Source organism: Maylandia zebra, linkage group LG11, assembly GCF_041146795.1.
Source record: "Maylandia zebra isolate NMK-2024a linkage group LG11, Mzebra_GT3a, whole genome shotgun sequence".
NCBI classification, from domain to species: domain Eukaryota; kingdom Metazoa; phylum Chordata; class Actinopteri; order Cichliformes; family Cichlidae; genus Maylandia; species Maylandia zebra.
The window spans coordinates 941,357-959,990 of record NC_135177.1 but is presented as its reverse complement, the minus strand read 5'-3'; the positions used below and the strand labels follow the sequence as shown (position 1 = coordinate 959,990).

Sequence of the window (18,634 nt, the reverse complement as noted above, 5' to 3'; positions counted from 1 at the left end):
ACCGAAAGCACTGTATCAAACGGTTCAATATCAATACGAATATCATTGCACCCCTAATATATATATATATCTATATATATATCTATATATATATTATAGATAGATAGATAGATAGATAGATAGATAGATAGATAGATAGATAGTTTATACAGCCATCTGTAAAACATGGTTGTGTCATGGTTTGGGTTGGCTTTGGTCAGTAATGTTGGGGTTCTTGTTAAAACTGATGGACTTATGAATACGGGAAAAGAACTTCAGATTTTGATCCATGATGTAATATCATTTGGAAAGCATGTGATTGGCATTCTCTGACATGGCAGTGATCCCAAACACATTGCAAGTGCAGTGAAATCATGCCTAGATAGAAAAGCACACAAATAAACACTGTCAGTGATGGATTAACCACCACAGGGGGGCTGCTATTAAAAACGAGCTCTGGAATGTGCTTAAAGAAGTCTGGAGAACCATTCTTGAAGATTACTTACTAAGCGATTACAAGACAGTTTGTCTAAGAGAGTTTAAGTTGTGTTAAAGAATGAAAGTGTTTATATCAAAGACTGACTTTCAAGCTAAAACCTATTTTTGTAACACATATTGTTCAATAAGTTTTCAATAAATTGCAGCATGTATTTTTATTTTTTTCTAAATAATAAAAATCTCAAATTTTGCACAGAAATGTACACTGATAGAAAAGCACATCTGTTGGAAAAACAAAGAAAAATATGTGTGTGCATATGTGTATGGCTGGGCCTGGGCTTGTTGAGCCTTGGCCCCTGTGGTACCTGGCCATGGAGTGGCGGGCCAAGTGCCTCCCTATTGCTCCCAGGTAGACGCTGCTGCCCCTAATACTGTTCTGTCGTGCTCGTTGACCCACTCCCTTGGTGATACGGGGTGGCTTATCGGATGTCGCTGAGATGTGTGGCCTCAGGTACTCTTGGGGAGCTGTGGATAGCCTGGATCTCCTTGATGACACCTCCCCCCTCTGAGAGTGTGGACGCTTCATCTCTGCTCTCTAAATGCTTTGCTTCTTTTATTGATTTTTACCGATTTTTATGCTGATTTTTTCCCTTTTTTCCGTATGAGCTTACCTGCGATAGCTTCTGGACACTTATAGATCATTAGGACTAAAGTGTTCTTAACAGAAACAGCAACATTTTTATAGTTACCTTATCCTCAGCGCTCCGTGTGTCTGTGGCCTAGACACAGCTGAAGCCTGATTACAGCGTCTGGGCACCGAGCAGCCTCAATAGCCTAGAAAGGTGCTAACCGCTAGGCTAACTAGCAACAAGATGCCTTCCCTCTCCACAGATGACTACCACAGCCTCCTGCAGAAGATTGCAGCACTGGAGACAAAAATTCATCGCTTAGAAGTAAACGTGGAGGTAAATGGACTGTGTGGAAATGAAACAACCTTGCCTTTGACTCAAAACAATGGCGATGAGCAAGCTAGTACACAGCTAAGGAGCACAGATAACATGACCAAGAAAGTAGACTCTGTGCATTATTATAAATCCTCAAGTGATAATCCCCCCTTGGACTGTCTTGGTGCAAAACCAAGACATAAATCATGTCTCCTGGAAGGGGGAGGACGTACCACAGGCAGGGCACAGCGAGCTGAAATCTCTGAAACCGACTGGCCTTCACTTCCTAGGAGACAGAGAAGCTCTTCTACCCCTGTATACGGGAGGAAACAGGACTGGATAACCGTGAATAGGAAGGTTAACAACAAACCTCCAAAACAACTGAATCTGAAACTGCAGAACAGATTTGCTCCACTATCAAAGGACCCTGGATCTATATCAGACAACCATCCATCTAAAAGTAGCGAAGTAAGGTCTGAAAATCCACGGGGAAAGCTAAAGACTAGGCCTGAAACGCTGATTGTGGGTGACTCTGCCGTAAAGGATGTACAAAGCATGTGCGGTAAGAACACTAAAGTCCTCTGCTTTCCTAACGATATGGTCAACAACCTGAAGGAGAGAATTCTTCAAATTGCAGATGAATATCCAACTGTGACAAACATTGTCCTGCATACAGGGTCAAACGATGTGTCCAAACAACAATTGGAGGTTCTGAAACGGGACTTTATTGGATTATTAAACACTGTAAACTCTCTGAATGCAGCTGTATTCATCAGTGGGCCTGTACCGCCGGTCAGAGGAGGAGACGAGAGATTCAGCAGGCTGTTTACACTGAATAAATGGCTTATATCAGCATGTGCTGACCACTCAGTGCATTTTATCAACAACTTTAATATTTTTTGGGAACGCAGGCATCTGTTTAAAGCAAATGGATTTAATTTTAACAAGTCAGGGGTGAAACTGTTCACCTCCAACTTGTTTTATTCCATACGTCATCCATCTGTGCTTGGTGCCAAGGCTGAGATAAACGAGGAGTTATCTCATAAAGAGGAACAAACAGTACTCCAAGAACAGACAAAGCCCAGCAGAAACCTTGAGGAGGAGCTCCATCTGCCCCCACCCGGGATGAGCCTCAGAAAGGAGAGACATCTGAGGCAAGAAGAGGCAAGAAGAGGGGTCCCTATTTGCCTCCAACTCTCTCAACAACACCAACGACCAGGACCAGGATCTTCCCCAGTCCCCCAAACCCCTGACAGGCCATCACCCCCATCACCCTCCTCCCCCTCCCTTTCTCCCTCCTCCCCACACCTGAAATTCACTGAAGAGATGATGGAGCGGGTCAATGCTGGGCTCAGATCTACCCCCCGGCCCAATCCCTCTTTGTCCCCCATAAACCCCCCACCAGAGCAGCCAAAGGTTCGCCATCGAGCCCCACCCTCAACAGAGCAATCGAAGTCACATTGCCCAGCCTCGCCCCCCTTAGTTCCTCCTTACCACCTTCATGCCCTGTCTCCACAGTCTGATGTGTGATGTGTGGAGGGTCCGGGCTGTGAGGATTATGGCAGTGGTGACTTTTCCCAGGAGAAGCTGGGACCCTGTTTACTAGAAGGTTTTAAAATTTCTGTACTTTTAGGTGACAGGAGACATGTGGCCTGGTCAAAACACAGAGAGCTGCACTCTAAAAGATCTTTAAACATAGTAAACATACCTTGTGTGCCACAGACTGCTCCCAAACACGAGGGGACAAGTAATACCTCTAAAACACTTAAGTTGGCTTTATTAAACGTTAGATCTTTAGCTGGGAAAACATTTTTAATTAATGATTTAATCACTGAGCACAGCCTTGATTTTATGTTTTTAACTGAAACTTGGTTGGACCAAAGTAACAGTGGACCCCTCCTAACTACAGTTTTATCAGTGAGGCCAGGGTGAGCAGGAGAGGAGGGGGGGTTGCTGTCTTATTTAATGAATCATTTCAATGTAAGCAGCTATCTCCTGGAAGTTTTCAGTCTTTTGAATATGTGGCTTTACAGCTGAAGGCCCCATCCAAAGTTGTGTTTCTTAATGTTTACAGGCCTCCCAAATACTGCACAGACTTTTTTAATGACCTCAGTGAACTGCTGTCTGTGATCTGTGTTGATTTTGACTGTGTAATTATTGCTGGGGATTTTAACATTCATGTGGACAACCCTCAGGACAAAGGGACTAAAGACCTGAGTAACACTCTGGGCAACTTTGGGCTGACTCAGCATGTAACAGAGGCCACACATAATAGAGGACACACTCTTGACCTACTGATCTCCAAAGGCCTGAGCATTTCAAAGGTTACTTTGTCTGATGTGGGCGTGTCTGATCATTACTGTGTTTTCTTTGAAAGTAAAATCTCAGCCCACACAAATATATCAACAACAGTGATCACAAAACGGTGTATAACTGAACACAGTAGTGAGATCTTTAACCAGGTCTTCCCATTAACACCTGACCTGTCCAGAGGGTCAGTCAATGAGCTCGTCAATAGCTTCAATGCTAACATGTTAAATGTAATGGACACTATTGCTCCCATTAAGGTGAAGGTTATCTCTGGAAGGAAAAAGTCTCCATGGAGAAACTCCACACTAGTGAAAAATGAAAAAAGAGAGTGTAGGAAAGCTGAGCGCAGATGGAGAAAAACAAACCTCCAGGTTCATTATGACATCTATAAAGAGAAACTTCACAATTATAATTTACAACTGAGGAGTGCAAGGAGGTCCTACTTCTCTGACATCATCACTAAAAACAGCCATAATGCTCGGGTCTTATTTTCTACAGTTGACAGGCTAACAAACCCTCCTGTGCCAGTGGCAGCTGAACTTCATTCGACCATGGCCTGCAATGACTTTGCCAAATTCTTCACAGACAAAATCCAAAAGATTAGACAAGCAGTTGGTACATCAACAGCAGATCCAGGATATGTACTGTGTCCACCAAAAAACTGTTTAAACACCATCAAACAGTTTCACCCGATTAACAGCAAAGACCTGGAGGACATCTTAGGTCAACTGAACTCCTCTTCTTGCTGTTTAGATGTCCTGCTAACAAGTTTTTTCAAAAAGGTCTCAAAGACTTTGGAGTCAGACCTGTTACAGATCGTCAACTTTTCTTTATTATCAGGTGTGTTTCCAGAATCACTAAAAACTGCTGTAATCAAACCTATACTGAAAAAGGACAATCTTGACAAGACACAAATGAAAAACTACAGGCCGATCTCAAATCTCCCATTTTTAAGTAAGATCATTGAAAAAGCAGTTTCTCAACAGCTCAGTTACTTCTTAAAACAGAATAACTGCTATGATGCCTTCCAGTCAGGTTTTAGACAGAACCACAGCACTGAAACCGCTCTGACAAAAGTGTTTAATGACATATGTCTGAACACAGACAGTGGAAAAATGTCAGTCCTAGTTTTACTGGATCTCAGTGCAGCATTTGATACAGTTGACCACAACATATTACTCAAACGACTGGAGAACTGGACAGGTCTTTCAGGAACTGTACTAAACTGGTTCAAAACATACGTAGAAAACAGGAAATACTTTGTATCAATAGGTAACTTCACATCTGAGCAGACAAGCATCACATGTGGAGTTCCCCAAGGTTCCATCTTGGGACCCCTTCTGTTTAACATTTACATGCTCCCACTGGCACAGATTATAAAGAACAACAAAATAAACTACCACAGCTATGCAGATGACACACAAATATATATCACAATGTCACCAGGAGACCGAGGCCCTGTACATGCTCTTGGTAAATGCATTGAGGAAATCAATGACTGGTTGTGCCACAATTTTCTCCAGCTAAACAAAAACAAAACTGAGGTAATAGTCTTTGGCGCCAAAGAAAAACGATTACAGGTCACCAGAGAACTTCAATCTATACATCTAAAAACCACAAACCAGGCGAGAAATTTGGGTGTAGTGATGGATGCAGACCTAAACTTAGAAAAACACATTAAGACAATAACAAAGTCAGCTTACTATCACCTCAAGAATATTTCAAGGATAAAAGATCTGATGTCTCAACAGGACCTGGAAAAACTAGTCCATGCATTCATCTTTAGTAGGCTTGATTACTGTAACAGCATCTTTACAGGTCTACCTAAAAAATCAGTCAGACAACTACAGCTCATTCAGAACTCTGCTGCTCGAGTCCTCACTAAGACCAAAAAAGTGGACCACATCAGTCCAGCTCTGAGGTCCTTACACTGGCTGCCTGTCCGTCAGAGGATAGACTTTAAAGTTCTGATGCTGGCCTATAAAGCTCTGAATGGTTTAGGACCAAAATACATCAGTGACCTCCTGACCCAGTATGAACCTTCCAGATCCCTCAGGTCATCTGGATCCGGTCTTTTATCAGTTCCCAGAGTCAGAACCAGACACGGAGAAGCTGCATTCAGCTTTTATGCTCCTTATATCTGGAACAAACTCCCAGAAAGCCTCAGATCAGCTGAAACACTCAGTTTATTTAAATCCAGGTTGAAGACTCACCTGTTCTCAGCTGCATTTGAATAAAGCACCAAATCCACACTTTTAAGCTTAAATTTCAAAACTTACATTTAACTACTGATTTTATCTACTGTTCTGATTTTATCTGTTTTGATTTTATATACTGTTTTGTTTGTTTGTTAATTAATTAAGCTTAAATTTCAAAACTTACATTAACTACTGATTTTATCTACTGTTCTGATTTTATCTGTTTTGATTTTATATACTGTTTTGTTTGTTTGTTAATTAATTAAGCTTAAATTTCAAAACTTACATTAACTACTGATTTTATCTACTGTTCTGATTTTATCTGTTTTGATTTTATATACTGTTTTGTTTGTTTGTTTGTTTGTTTGTTTGTTTGTTTGTTTGTTAAGTGGGTTTAGAGCTCTGGGTAGCTCCCCAACTGGGTCTAGACTGGGTCTAGAGAGTATTTTAAATTCAGGGAATTTAAAATAGAAAGTAGCTCGTCCACAGAAGGACTGGTAGCTCCCCTTACGATAAAGGTTCAGATTGTGCGAACAGGTGTGAAATGTGTTTGATAGTTTGTTTGTTTGCTTGTTTTAATCAATTTTAAATCATGCTTTTTATTTGTTTTTGTTTCTAATGTCTCTGTAAAGCACTTTGAATCACCTTGTTTTTGAATTGTGCTATACAAATAAATTTGCCTTGCCTTGCCTTGCCTTGATGTACCTCTGTCTGACTCCGGCTGCTCCGGCCTCATTATCGAGTACATTTCGTGTCAAAGACACACTCACACTCTCTCTCGCTCACACCACAAGAAGATTGTTGATTTATGTATCTGTGCATATTTTAATGTTCCAGTTTGTTTTTTCTGGTGCAGCAGTCATTGATACATCATATATTTCTATTTGTACAATATCCTTTTATATCCTGTTTGTGTTTATATAACACAAGTAGAACAGGAGCCTTCAGAGAATTTATAGAGTTGATCTTGGAAAAGCAAAATGTGTTTGGCACAACAGTGCATTCAGGTCATAATTCTTATATATCATTAGTATATAATAATAATCTTTTTCTTGAAATGACAACATGACAGAGAAGTCACCCAAACAATACTTCAAAAACAAATAGATCAGCTGAGTGTCTCTTTAAATGCCATCTGAAACTGCAGGTGACTGCTGAAATGCTCATAATGCTGATGTAGAAACTGCACAAATGGAAGACCCGATTACATTATTTGAAATAATGTGTTTGCAGATAATTGTGTTGATAACAGACTAGTGCTATAAACATTGCAGTAAAGTTTGTAGCAGCCTGTAGCCCAAAATGATGAATGTGACAGTCTTTATAGTCCACAGTGTTATTTTCCTGTTCCACATAATAACATGTTATTACTAATTTAGTTTCCCTTATATTGGAGCTCTGAGCTCAATCACTTTGCATCACTCTGACAATGACGGTGTCTCAGGTATTCTGCAGCCCAAAAGGTTAACCATGTTGCACTTGGTAATTCTATTGTTTGAAAACTTGTTTGGTGATATATTCTGGAAACTGAAATAATAACAGTTTATTCAAAAGTTTGATATTTAAACTTGTTATTAAATGTTTTTAATAGCAAAAGAATGTTTATTTTTTTGTTACTCATTTTTTCAGCTTAATGTTAATTTCACAGTGTAGTGGCTAAAGCATAACAATAAAAAGACTGCATTCATAAAGCACTCCTATACTCTTATTTACCACTTAGCACTTAATATTACACATTCACCGATTCCCACACAGCCCTGCACAAAGGGGCAGTCACTGGGTTTAACAGTATTGTGTAAGAACACACCAATGTGCAAACTGGAAGAAGACCCCGGTAACCCACCAACATCCCAACTGGTGGGTGTTGACCAGTGCTAAAGGTCTTCTTTCAGATACTTGATGAACTGACGCCCAGTACACATTAAATATTTTGAACTTTGAATCATGTAGAGCTTATCTTCTGTCCAGAGAAGAACTAAAATATGAAACTGGATTTTCTTTTCTTTGTGTCTCAAGCCAAATTAACATACTATCTCAAGAAGCAGAGATAAACTAACACTCCCAAGGGTTTATTTCCTCACTTTTTAAAAGCTTGACAGATAATTCCAAAGCCATCTCTTATTTTGAAGGGTAAAGATAATTGCTATGTTTCAACACTATTGTCACATGACATGACTGCTTCAAATGGAAGATAAACAGTAGTAAGAGTAATAAATAAACAAGAAAACGTAATGAATGAACTGCACAGACACAATTTCATGATGAATCATACTGGCAACTGGCACATTTGAGCTAAGTAGCCCATCAGAGAATTCTGACCTTAAAACCATTAAACATCATGCAAAGTTTAACAGTACATCAAATCTAGTTTTTTTTTTTTTTTTACTTTTCTTTTGCTCAGCTAAAGGAAGACAAACATATACTCACCCACTAAAATCTAATTCTTTATAAATAAGTACAATACAACATGACTCACTTTTTCATCAAATTGTGAAAACTGTGAAACTTCAGATACTGCTGTGGGATTAATATCCACATTTAGTAAGATCTGAGAGAAGGAAGTACACTTGATCTCAGAGTCTTTGAAAACCAAACAGCAAACTTGGTACAGGAATTTAAAAAAAAAATCTCTTACAGTCCCAGATAGGCTGGTCAGACAAAGAAAGGTCCGTGTCCATTGTTAGCCTACGTCAAAGAGCTGACCAATAAAGACAAAACATTCCATGTTTTATGCATTGTTTGCATGCGAAAAGACAAGTCTCATACTAGGCTCATTCAAAGGATGAAATCCAACATTTCTCTTAACAGGGTAGCTGTGGTTCAGGAGGTAGAGACTGAAGAAGAAGAACGCTTCTCCCACTGAAAACGCTACGACCAGATGATCAGAATCAACCTTTTGGGACTCAGGAGGTAGAGTTTGGTTTGTGTTACATGGACTGTTATCTCGCGGGTGGGGAAGGAGCCAGAGCTGGTGTGTGAGATTGGGAAATGCCAACTACATATAGTCAGCCTTCGAGCTCGGGCTCTGGAACCAGTTTTCTGGAGATGGGTTGGAACCCGTTCCACCGTAAGCCTGGAGAATGCTCCACCCAGGGACTTTATTGTTCTGCTGGGGGACTTCAACGCTCACGTGGGCAATGACAGTGTCACCTGGAGGGGTGTGAATCTGAGCCCCATCTGAAACCAAGTAGTTTTTTGTTGTTGGACTTCTTTGCTAACCACAGTTTGTCCATTACAAAGGTTTCATAAGTGCACATGGTGCCAGGACAACTTAGGTCCAGGTCCAGTTTTGTTATTGTATCATCAGACTACGCTCGGGTAAACACAGTTACTAAGCTGTCATCTTATCATCACCTGAGGGTGAGTTGGATCAAGAGACAGGAGAAGATGCTGAACAGACTGGCAGACCCAATCTTACAGAGAGGGTGAACTGGGAATGTCTGGCCAAAATTCCCCCATAGCTCTGTAAAAAACTTACTGGCTCTGGCTTGATTGCAGTTGTTGCTGCTAAGGGTGGCCCAACCAGTTATTAGGTTTAGAGGACAGTCACTTTTTCCCTGTTTGGATTTTTACCCATTAATCATAAACACCCATTAATCATTCATTTAAAAACTACATTTTCTTTTCACTTGCTTTAGCTTTGTCTCATATTTAATTTGTTTAATAACCTGAAACATTTATGTGTAAAAACCATAAAAAATAGGAAATCATGTTGAACATTCACACAGATTTGTGCCGTCAAAATGTTACATATTGGCTGCTTCTTAGTGGGTTTCCTGGGTTTCTTTTCTGTGTGTGTGTGTGTGTGTGTGTGTGTGTGTGTGTGTGTGTGTGTGTGTGTGTGTGTGTGTGTGTGTGTTTAAATAAAATACATTCTGTACAGTAAATGTAAGGAGGTTCACTGCCACACTGTCCTGGAGTTCATCACGCATGTTCGAGTGGAGCTCAGATTATATGAACATGTCTGATGTCTGGATCTTACTTTAAATAATATCTGTCAAAAAGAAAACGGCTTTCCATCACAGCCTCATTTAAATGTGCCCATATCTGTAGCATATTTATGGTAATATGACAATAAAAGAGATTCAGCAGCACTGATGTGACTCTGAATACAAAGCAGCAGCAACAAACAAACTGATAAAGAAATAAATGCAGTAATTACAGACATGCCCAAGTATTTTTTGAACCACTTTGAAAATTGCAGGCCACACAGTGAATCAGACAGCAGCTAAGGCAATTAACACGGAGAGATACTATGGTAATGAGGCGATGGTGCGTGTAAGGTCACTCACGTTGTGCATGTTAAGCCACAACTCAGGGCAGCGTTTCTTTGCCACTTGATTAATTGAAGGTGACATAAAGGTAAGAGGTGCAGAGTTAATTTATCTGATTTGTCCTACACTGACAGTTGCTAAATAATACAATCTTTATGAGTTTATTTAATCATCTTCCTGATCTGAGGCATTGTGTCGATCTTTTCAAGAAAATGCCACAAACCTTGTTCTTGTTTGATGGACTGAAAACATTCATGGTCTGGAGGGAATTATCAGTCTTGGTAGAGTTATGCAGTCTTGGACTGTACTTGTCAGCTATGTCTTCGTCCTGTAAATGCATCTTCCATGGATGCAAGAATGTTCAGCTTGAGCTTCTCATTTAAATGTCCTGAGAATTATGAAAGAACTAATAGTCTTAATGACTCAGTCAATGCTCAGCTGTGCACAGAGGTGAAACTCATCACAATGAAATGGAATCAGGCCTCATTTTACAGCTATAAATAAAATTAGACATTCATTTGCATGTTATTGAGTGAATAAGTGTTTGGTCTCCTCTGACCCAACCAGAATTCTGGCTCCCACAGATTGGCTGTGTGCCCATGTGGCACACAGATTACAGTCAATCAATCAATTACAGATATTCCTGATCTCACTTCATTAAGTGTATAAACCACACCTGTCCACATAATCATCACGGGCAAGACGACAGAGCTGTTAAGAGATGTCAGGGACAAGACTGTAGACCTGCAGAATACTAGAATAGCTAACAAGACCGATACCAAGAACGTTGGTGAGAAGCTGACGTAGCTGACGTGATTATTTGGAAATGGGAGAAACATAAAATGACCATCGATTGCTCTGGTCTGAACCAACGTGTTAAACAAAAACTTTGCATTAAGTATTTAGGGATTATTGGCACTTTTATAAAATATATATTACACATATACATGGTAGAAAATGAAAGTGCTGTTTTTATTAACTGAATGAATGAGTCTAGAACTCGTGGGAATTTCCTGTATTTCCTTCCTGATGCGCTGTCACTGCCTGAATCTTTTTTTTTGTTTGCTAGTTTTAGGGGTATCTCTCTGCTAAACTCTGTTAATCTTATAAGAGTCAAATTAGGGAGTCAAATGGTAATATATAATACAATTTGATTTATATAGCACGTTTAAAACTGAGGGTACACCAAAGTGCTTCGCAGTAAGGAATAAACAGGAAATGATTACACTGAACAGTAAGTCATTAAAACAAGGTAAACAAAGGCATTAATAAGTAGAGATAGGGAGAACTGAGAAATGAGTAGTGATACAGCAGTTAGTGAGCGCTGAAAATTCACAAGTAGGAAAAGCCGGGTTAAATAGGTAAGTTTTCAAGCGTGCTTTAACCCTTCTCAAGGCAGGCGCTGCCGATTTGCAACAGTTAAAAACTAACAACCTGATTACCCCCCATACTTATTTAGGTTTTTTTACTCAGAAGTACCACTGCAGGACTTGGTTGTGCATTAGCAACAAAAAGTTTAATTTGAGCCTGAGAGGGTTAAAGGATTGAATGGAGTCAGAGGCACGAACGGTAGCAGGAAGGTTTGATGCTACAGAGGCAAAGGCACGACCACCCCCAGTCTTCAGACGGTGCCTGGGCTGGGCCAGAAGAAACTGACCAAATGATCGTAAAGAACAGCTGGGAGTATAGAGACTGAGGAGGTCGGCGAGATAGTCAGGCACAAGGTTGTTTAGGCATTTGAACATAAGCAGCAGAACTTCAATACGAAGTTTAGGAGTCAGCCGATGTAAATCAGGGAGCACTGCAGTAATAGAGCCAAACTTTCTAGTTCCGGTTAGGAGACGAGCCGCAGCATTCTGAACGAGCTGTAATCGTTGGAGGTGAGCGAGGTGGAGTCCAGAGTAGAGTGAGTTACAATAATCTAATCTGGAGGTCACAAAGGCATGGATATGTTTATGGATAAGTTTATAGTAACATGTAGTGCTTTTACTCTTAAATAAGGTTCATGTAACATTAGGCTGATGTGTCCCTCACAAAATAGTGGAAATGCTTCTTTTTTCTAGGTACTTGTGTGGTGATATACATGTAAGTAGTACATTAATACTGTGGAGTGGAAGAGGAGGTCTGTGGATCACACAGTTTTTGATCGGTGCTAAATTGAGTGGAATAAAGTGGATAAATGAGAGCAATTTATTTGATCTGTAACATTCTCTTTTTTGCTTAAGTAAACATCCTAAACCAATGCAGGAGACTCAGATTTGGTCCTCTGCATCATTCTGAAAGCGGAACACAATCCTGTTAGTAGCAGCAGCAACAACACCACCAAAACCTTCTGCTTTTCCTTCAAATCTTGATTGTGTAATTAAAAATCCACTCTGGTGTTGTACAGATGCAAAGTTGAAAACATTTATGATCTTAACTGTTGATGTCGTAATGCCATGAGTTCCTTTTGATAAAATATTCTGAGCTGTCAGTAAAGATCCAAACAGAAAACTGTACACAGCGACATCAGAGTTTTCTCTACCACTCCATACTGCAGAGCATGAACTGTGTCCAGAACTCCATATGAACATCTGGATTTAATTGTAATGCTTTGTTTAGAACATCAAGAAAACGTGTTACAGTATTTTGTTTCAAGTTGTCATTTTGATATGCAACATGGAACCTTAAACACGACACACAGATGAAGCTGTGGAACCTCCCGTCATGTCGATATGCTTTAGCTGCTAACTGATTGCCATTTGTCTAATTAATCAATCCCCAGCTAACACCAGCTATTAATTCACTGATGAGCAGGGTCACAGCACACTCCTCACACACATAAATCTTTGCCTGTTACTGATCCAAAAATAACTGCACAGCTTGATTTGTCTGATTAATCTCTGTGGTGCACTACAAAGTGAAAAGACCTTATTATTTAGCTTGTTTTTTTTTATCCATGGATTCGAGATATCAGCACGACTGTAGGACTTGCTGCTTCTGCTGGAAGCTAGTAGCAATAAAAACACCCTAAGCTTTAAGTGTTCAGTGAAAATGTCCAGTTATTACACACACAGTCCATTTTAGGTCTCAAGTGGGAAACTATTGATTGAACCACAAATCTAACAAAACAGCTTAAACTGAGTAACACCCACTTTCCAATATCAATCCAGAAACATGACTCAGCAAGTTGTTGCTCTTAGAAAAAAAAAACAATCTGCTATTCTCCTGAGGCAATCTAATGTTTTCAATCAGCAGCCAACATCAGCTGCTGCTGGTGCGGCTGCCAGTGCTGCCAATGCGTTCCAACTGGCATCAGACCAAATGGCTACATTTGGCCTAACATATAACACCTCAACAGTCATTGTAGAAATATAACACAAGGACTTTCACTCCTAACTTCCCTTCACCCACTTTCTATCTTTATTTTTCTTTTTTCATTCCTCCCACCATCTCATTTCTCTGTCCTGCTCCATTACTTTATTTCCCTTCCCATTCCTTGTCTCTGCTGGTTTGACACTTTTTGGCCGAGTTCCCAGTAAACAGTATGGAGGAACAGCTATTACACACAGTGTGCTCTGATCAGAGACGTTTCAGATCACAGCGACAGAGATGCTTCTCATCACACCTGGAACTCGTTTGGAACTCGGGTCACAAAGGTAGTCCGCCTGACTCCAGCAAGCTGCCTCGGACGTTATGGTAAGAGAAACCAGCGAATATACATCCTAAGAAGTCTGCCTCTCCGTGAATCGCTACCTTATCGTGGTGGAGGGGTTTGTGTGTCCTAGGGATCCCAGGGGCTATGTTGTCTGGGGGCAAATTGGTCCTGGGTGAGCGACCAGACAAAGAGTGATTCAGAAGACCCTTAGACCCTCGAGGGAACAGTTTACCCTGCCCTAGAGCCAGGACCGGTGAGGGTGCCCGAGGGCGAGCATCCGGTGGCCGGGCCTTAGTCCATGGGGCAGCCCGAAAAGGGGACACGGGCCCATCCTCCCGCAGGCCCACCACCGGCAGGAGGCGCCATAGGGGTCGGGTGCATTGTGTGCCGGGCGGCGCCCAGGAGCAGAGGCCCTGGAGGACTGATCCTCGGCTACCAAGACTGGCAATTGGGACATGGAATGTCACCTCTCTGGTGGGGAAGGAGCCTGAGTGCATGAAGTTGGAAGGTACCGGCTAGATATAGCCGGGCTCACCTCTATGCATGGCTTGGGCTCTGGAACAAGCCTCCTGGAGAGGGGCTGGACTCTGTCTCAGTCTGGAGTTGCCCCTGGTGAGAGGCGACGGGCGGGGTGGGTATTCTAATATCCCCTCGGCTTGCTGCCGGTATGTTGGGGTTCTTCCCGGTGGATGAGAGGGTTTGTTCCCTGCACCTTAGGGTCGGGGAACGGGTCCTGACTGTCATCTGCGCTTATGCGCCGAGTGGCAGTTCAGAGTACCCAGCCTTCTTTGAGTGCTGGAAGGTGCTCCATCTGGAGACTCTGTTGTCCTACTGGGAGACTTCAATGCTCATGTAGGTAACAACAGCGAGACCTGGGGGGGCGTGATTGGAAGGAACGGCCTCCCTGATCTGAACCCGAGCGGTGTTTTGTTATTGGATTTCTGTGCAAATCATAGTTTGGCCATAACGAACACCTTGTTCGAACATAAGAGTGTCCATAAGTGCACATGGCACCAGGAAGCAAAAACTCGGGTGTGGGAGGAGTTCGGAGAGGCCATGGAAAAAGACTTTCGGACTGCCTCGAAGAGATTCTGGCAAACCATCAGGCGCCTCAGGAGGGGAAAGCGATGCTCTACCTGCACTGTGTATAGTGCTGGCGGAGCGCTGCTGACTTTGACTGAGAAAATTCTTGGGTGGTGGAAGGAATACTTCGAGGACCTCCTTAATCCCACTGACACGTCTTCCGAGGAGGAAGCAGAGTCTGGGGATGAGGGGAATGACTCGCCAATTTCCGGGGGCGAGGTCACTGAGGCAGTTAAACAACTCTTTGGTGGCAGAGCCCCTGGTGTGGATGAGGTCTGCCCCGAGTTCCTGAAGGCTCTGGACATTGTAGGGCTGTCCTGGTTAACACGCCTCTACATTGTTGCGTGGAGATCAGGGGCAGTACCCTTTGACTGGCAGACCGGGGTGGTGGTCCCCATCTTTAAGAAGTGGGACCGGAGGGTGTGTTCCAACTACAGGGGGATCACACTCCTCAGCCTCCCTGGGAAAGTCTATGTCAGTTTGCTGGAAAGGAGAGTTCGTCCGCTAGTCGAATCTCATACAGGAGGAACAATGCGGTTTTTGTCCTGGTCGCGGAACACTGGACCAGCTCTTTATCCTCTCCAGGATACTTGAGGGTGCATGGGAGTTTGCCCAACCAGTCTACATGTGTTTTGTGGACTTGGAGAGGGCATTCGACCGTGTCCCTCGGGGGGTCCTGTGGGAGGTGCTGCAGGAGTATGGGGTGTCTGGCCCATTGCTACGGGCCATTCGATCCCTATACAACCGTTGCAAGAGCTTGGTTCGCATTGCCGGCAATAAGTCGGACTCGTTCCCGGTGGGTGATGGGCTCCACCAGGGCTGCCCTTTGCGGATGCTGCACCGGTCCGTCGTGGTGAAGAGAGAGCTGAGTGTAAAAGCGAAGCTCTCAATTTACCGGTCGATCTACGTCCCTACCCTCACCTATGGTCACGAGCTGTGGGTAGTGACTGAAAGAACGAGATTGTGAATACAAGTGGCGGAAATTAGCTTCCTCTGAAGGGTGGCTGGCCTCTCCCTTAGAGATAGGGTGAGAAGTTCAGCCATCCAGGAGGGGCTCAGAGTAGAGCAGCTGCTCGTCCACATCGAATGGAGCCAGCTGAGGTGGTTCAGGCATCTGACAAGGATGCCACCTGGGTGAGATGTTCCGGGCATGTCCCACCAGGAGGAGGCACCGGGGCAGACCCAGGACACACTGGAGCGATTATATCTCTCGGCTGGCCTGGGAATGCCTGGGTGTTCCCCCAGATAAGCTGGAGGAGGTGGCTGGGGAGATGGAGGTCTGGGCTTCTCTGCTTAGGCTGCTGCCCACGCGACCCGGCTTCGGATAAAGCGGAAGAAGATGGATGGAGAAGACTATCATTTCTAGAACACTGTTTTATGCCATTAGTGACTTGATGCCTGAAAACCACTGGGAAAATCACAAGGTTATTTCCACTGTCCAATTCGTCAACCACAGTAAGAAATACGTGCATGAGATGCAGTATAATATGTAATAAATGTAATAAATGTTCAAATTTCATGACTCTCAACTGAAGTATTTCTCCTACTTAAATGGATATACAACCAGGAGAATTGGGAGATATTATACAGAGTTTTTAATCATGGGAATCGTGAGTAAAACTTCAAGCTTGCATAGAAGGAAGCATCATATCATCACACTGAAGGTTAGAGCACTGACAAAACTGAAGAAGCAATCAACAGCAAAAATTAATGTACCTCTGTCTCAGTCTGATAGAAGTCTACAGCTGTGGCAACACATTTAATTATAAATTGTATTAACAAAGAAATCCCCTACTTTCATCATTCATTTCCTTCCTCACCATGACAACAGTTTCTGAGAAAGATCAATAAGTAACTGACCATGGGTCCACATCTGCATGTCAGTGAACAAAACTCTGGCAAAGTGCTTCATTATACATTCATGAACTTTGTCCAAACTCACAGTCATGAAGCCGTCCAGTAATCCGGAGTCAGGTTTCGGTGGAGCCTGCAGTCGCTCCATGGACCACTTCTCGATGATAGAAGCCACCTGGCTGTTCTCAGTGTTGAGTATCCTGAAACCCGTCATGTTTACACCACTGTACCGGTAAGGTTCCACGTCCAGTGCAAACAGATCCTGGAAAGAATAGATACAATGTTAACCTCTATGCATCATTTTATCTCCACTCATCCCTGCTATAAGCTGAAAGGCAAGGTGTACCCTGGACAGGTTCGTCAGTCTATTATAGGTTTAATTCAACAAACCCAACTCACCTGTCAACTTGTCCATCACTACTGCAAACAAGGAAGGGGTCAGAGGTGATCCTCACTGTAATCCCACCTCAACTTTGAACCCATATGCCACTCCTACCCCACACTCCACCTCAATACTGCTGTCCTTATACATGTCCTGCACCACCTAACAGACTTTTATGCTACGCCTGACTTCCACACAGAAAAATTTTAGAATACCATAGTTCCTCTCTTAGTACTATATACAAAGGCACTGATAATTTAGAATAAACACCCTTAAAGCAAATATTGCATTTGCAGTACGTTTTCTTTGCAGGGAATTCACAAAAAAAAAAGTAAAGTAGAGAAAAAGAATAAGAGTGACAGCGTTTTGATCCCTGACAGCACTAACAGCCTTTCCAGGATGAGAGTGAGATGGAGCATTTACACTTTGATCTGAGTCAAATCTTTGACCTTGACTTGTACACACAGGCATTTGTGGATCTTGCATTTTGTTATGTAGATACTGAGAGGAAGTTTATTCTGAAATAACCAAAGGCAAGGTTAGGACACATATGATCTCTAATGTGACAGATTTTAACGAGCTGTCAAGAAGGACTGCTATTGTGAAGACAACAACAATTTAATTTCAGTTCAATTCAGTTTTATTTATACAGCGCCAACTCATAACAACAGTTGCCTCAAGGCGCTTTATATTGTAAGGTAGACCCTACAATAATACATACAGAGAAAAACCCAACAATCATATGACCCCCTATGAGCAGCACTTTGGCAACAGTGGGAAGGAAAAACTCTCTTTTAACAGGCAGAAACCTCTGGCAGAACCAGGCTCAGGGAGGGGCGGGGCCATCTGCTGTGATTGGTTGGGGCGAGAGCAATGGGTCATTTGAACTAATTCTGAAATTATTTCACCAGTTGGCAGCAGAAACAGAGTAATTATTGTGAAAGTTACGATGAAAAGAATATAATGATAAATTTAAAAATTACATTAACAAAATGTCATCTGTTGTTGTTATTTGTCATTTGTCAGCACTGCATGTTCACTAGCAGTTTGCCAAATACTAGTGTCATTGTGTACATGGCAAAAACTGTTTTATAGTATATTTACTTTGAATGAAAGCCATTTTATTTTTGAAAGTTAGCTTTTTCCCTATGTGTACCAAAAGCAGCGATATTGTTCCAAATGTCTGAAATGATTGAACTGAAGGTTTGAAATGCTTTGTATGTATTATTGTAGGGTCTACTTTACAATATAAAGTGCCTTGAGGGGACTGTCGTTGTGATCTGGCGCTGTATAAATAAAATTAAAATTAAAAAATTAAAGTTGTTTGGCTCAAAGTATGTGAGCACATAGTTAAAGAAAAGCACCTGCCTCTTTCCTGATGCATGCCCAAATGAAGTTTGGATGCCTTGGATCACCAGATGAGAAATCATGTCATCATCTCAGTCTCATCTTTTATTAATCTGCCACATCATTTAATTAAATATCCGGACTGTGAAAGAAAATCATCGAATAAAGCACAGATGAATAGAATTACA

The 18,634-nt window shown here is 42.1% G+C and overlaps 1 protein-coding gene across 3 annotated transcripts in view; it reads right to left on the bottom strand.

Moving 5' to 3' along the window:
* The window catches only part of grik2 (glutamate receptor, ionotropic, kainate 2), a 328,033-nt gene that overhangs the window by 189,566 nt on the left and 119,833 nt on the right, over window positions 1–18,634 (bottom strand). For all 3 annotated transcript variants that reach the window (XM_004569101.5, XM_004569102.4, XM_076889664.1), the window contains one exon: window positions 16,806–16,979. In XM_004569101.5, coding sequence (XP_004569158.1) covers window positions 16,806–16,979 — 174 coding nt within the window. The remainder of the gene's footprint in view (window positions 1–16,805; window positions 16,980–18,634) is intronic.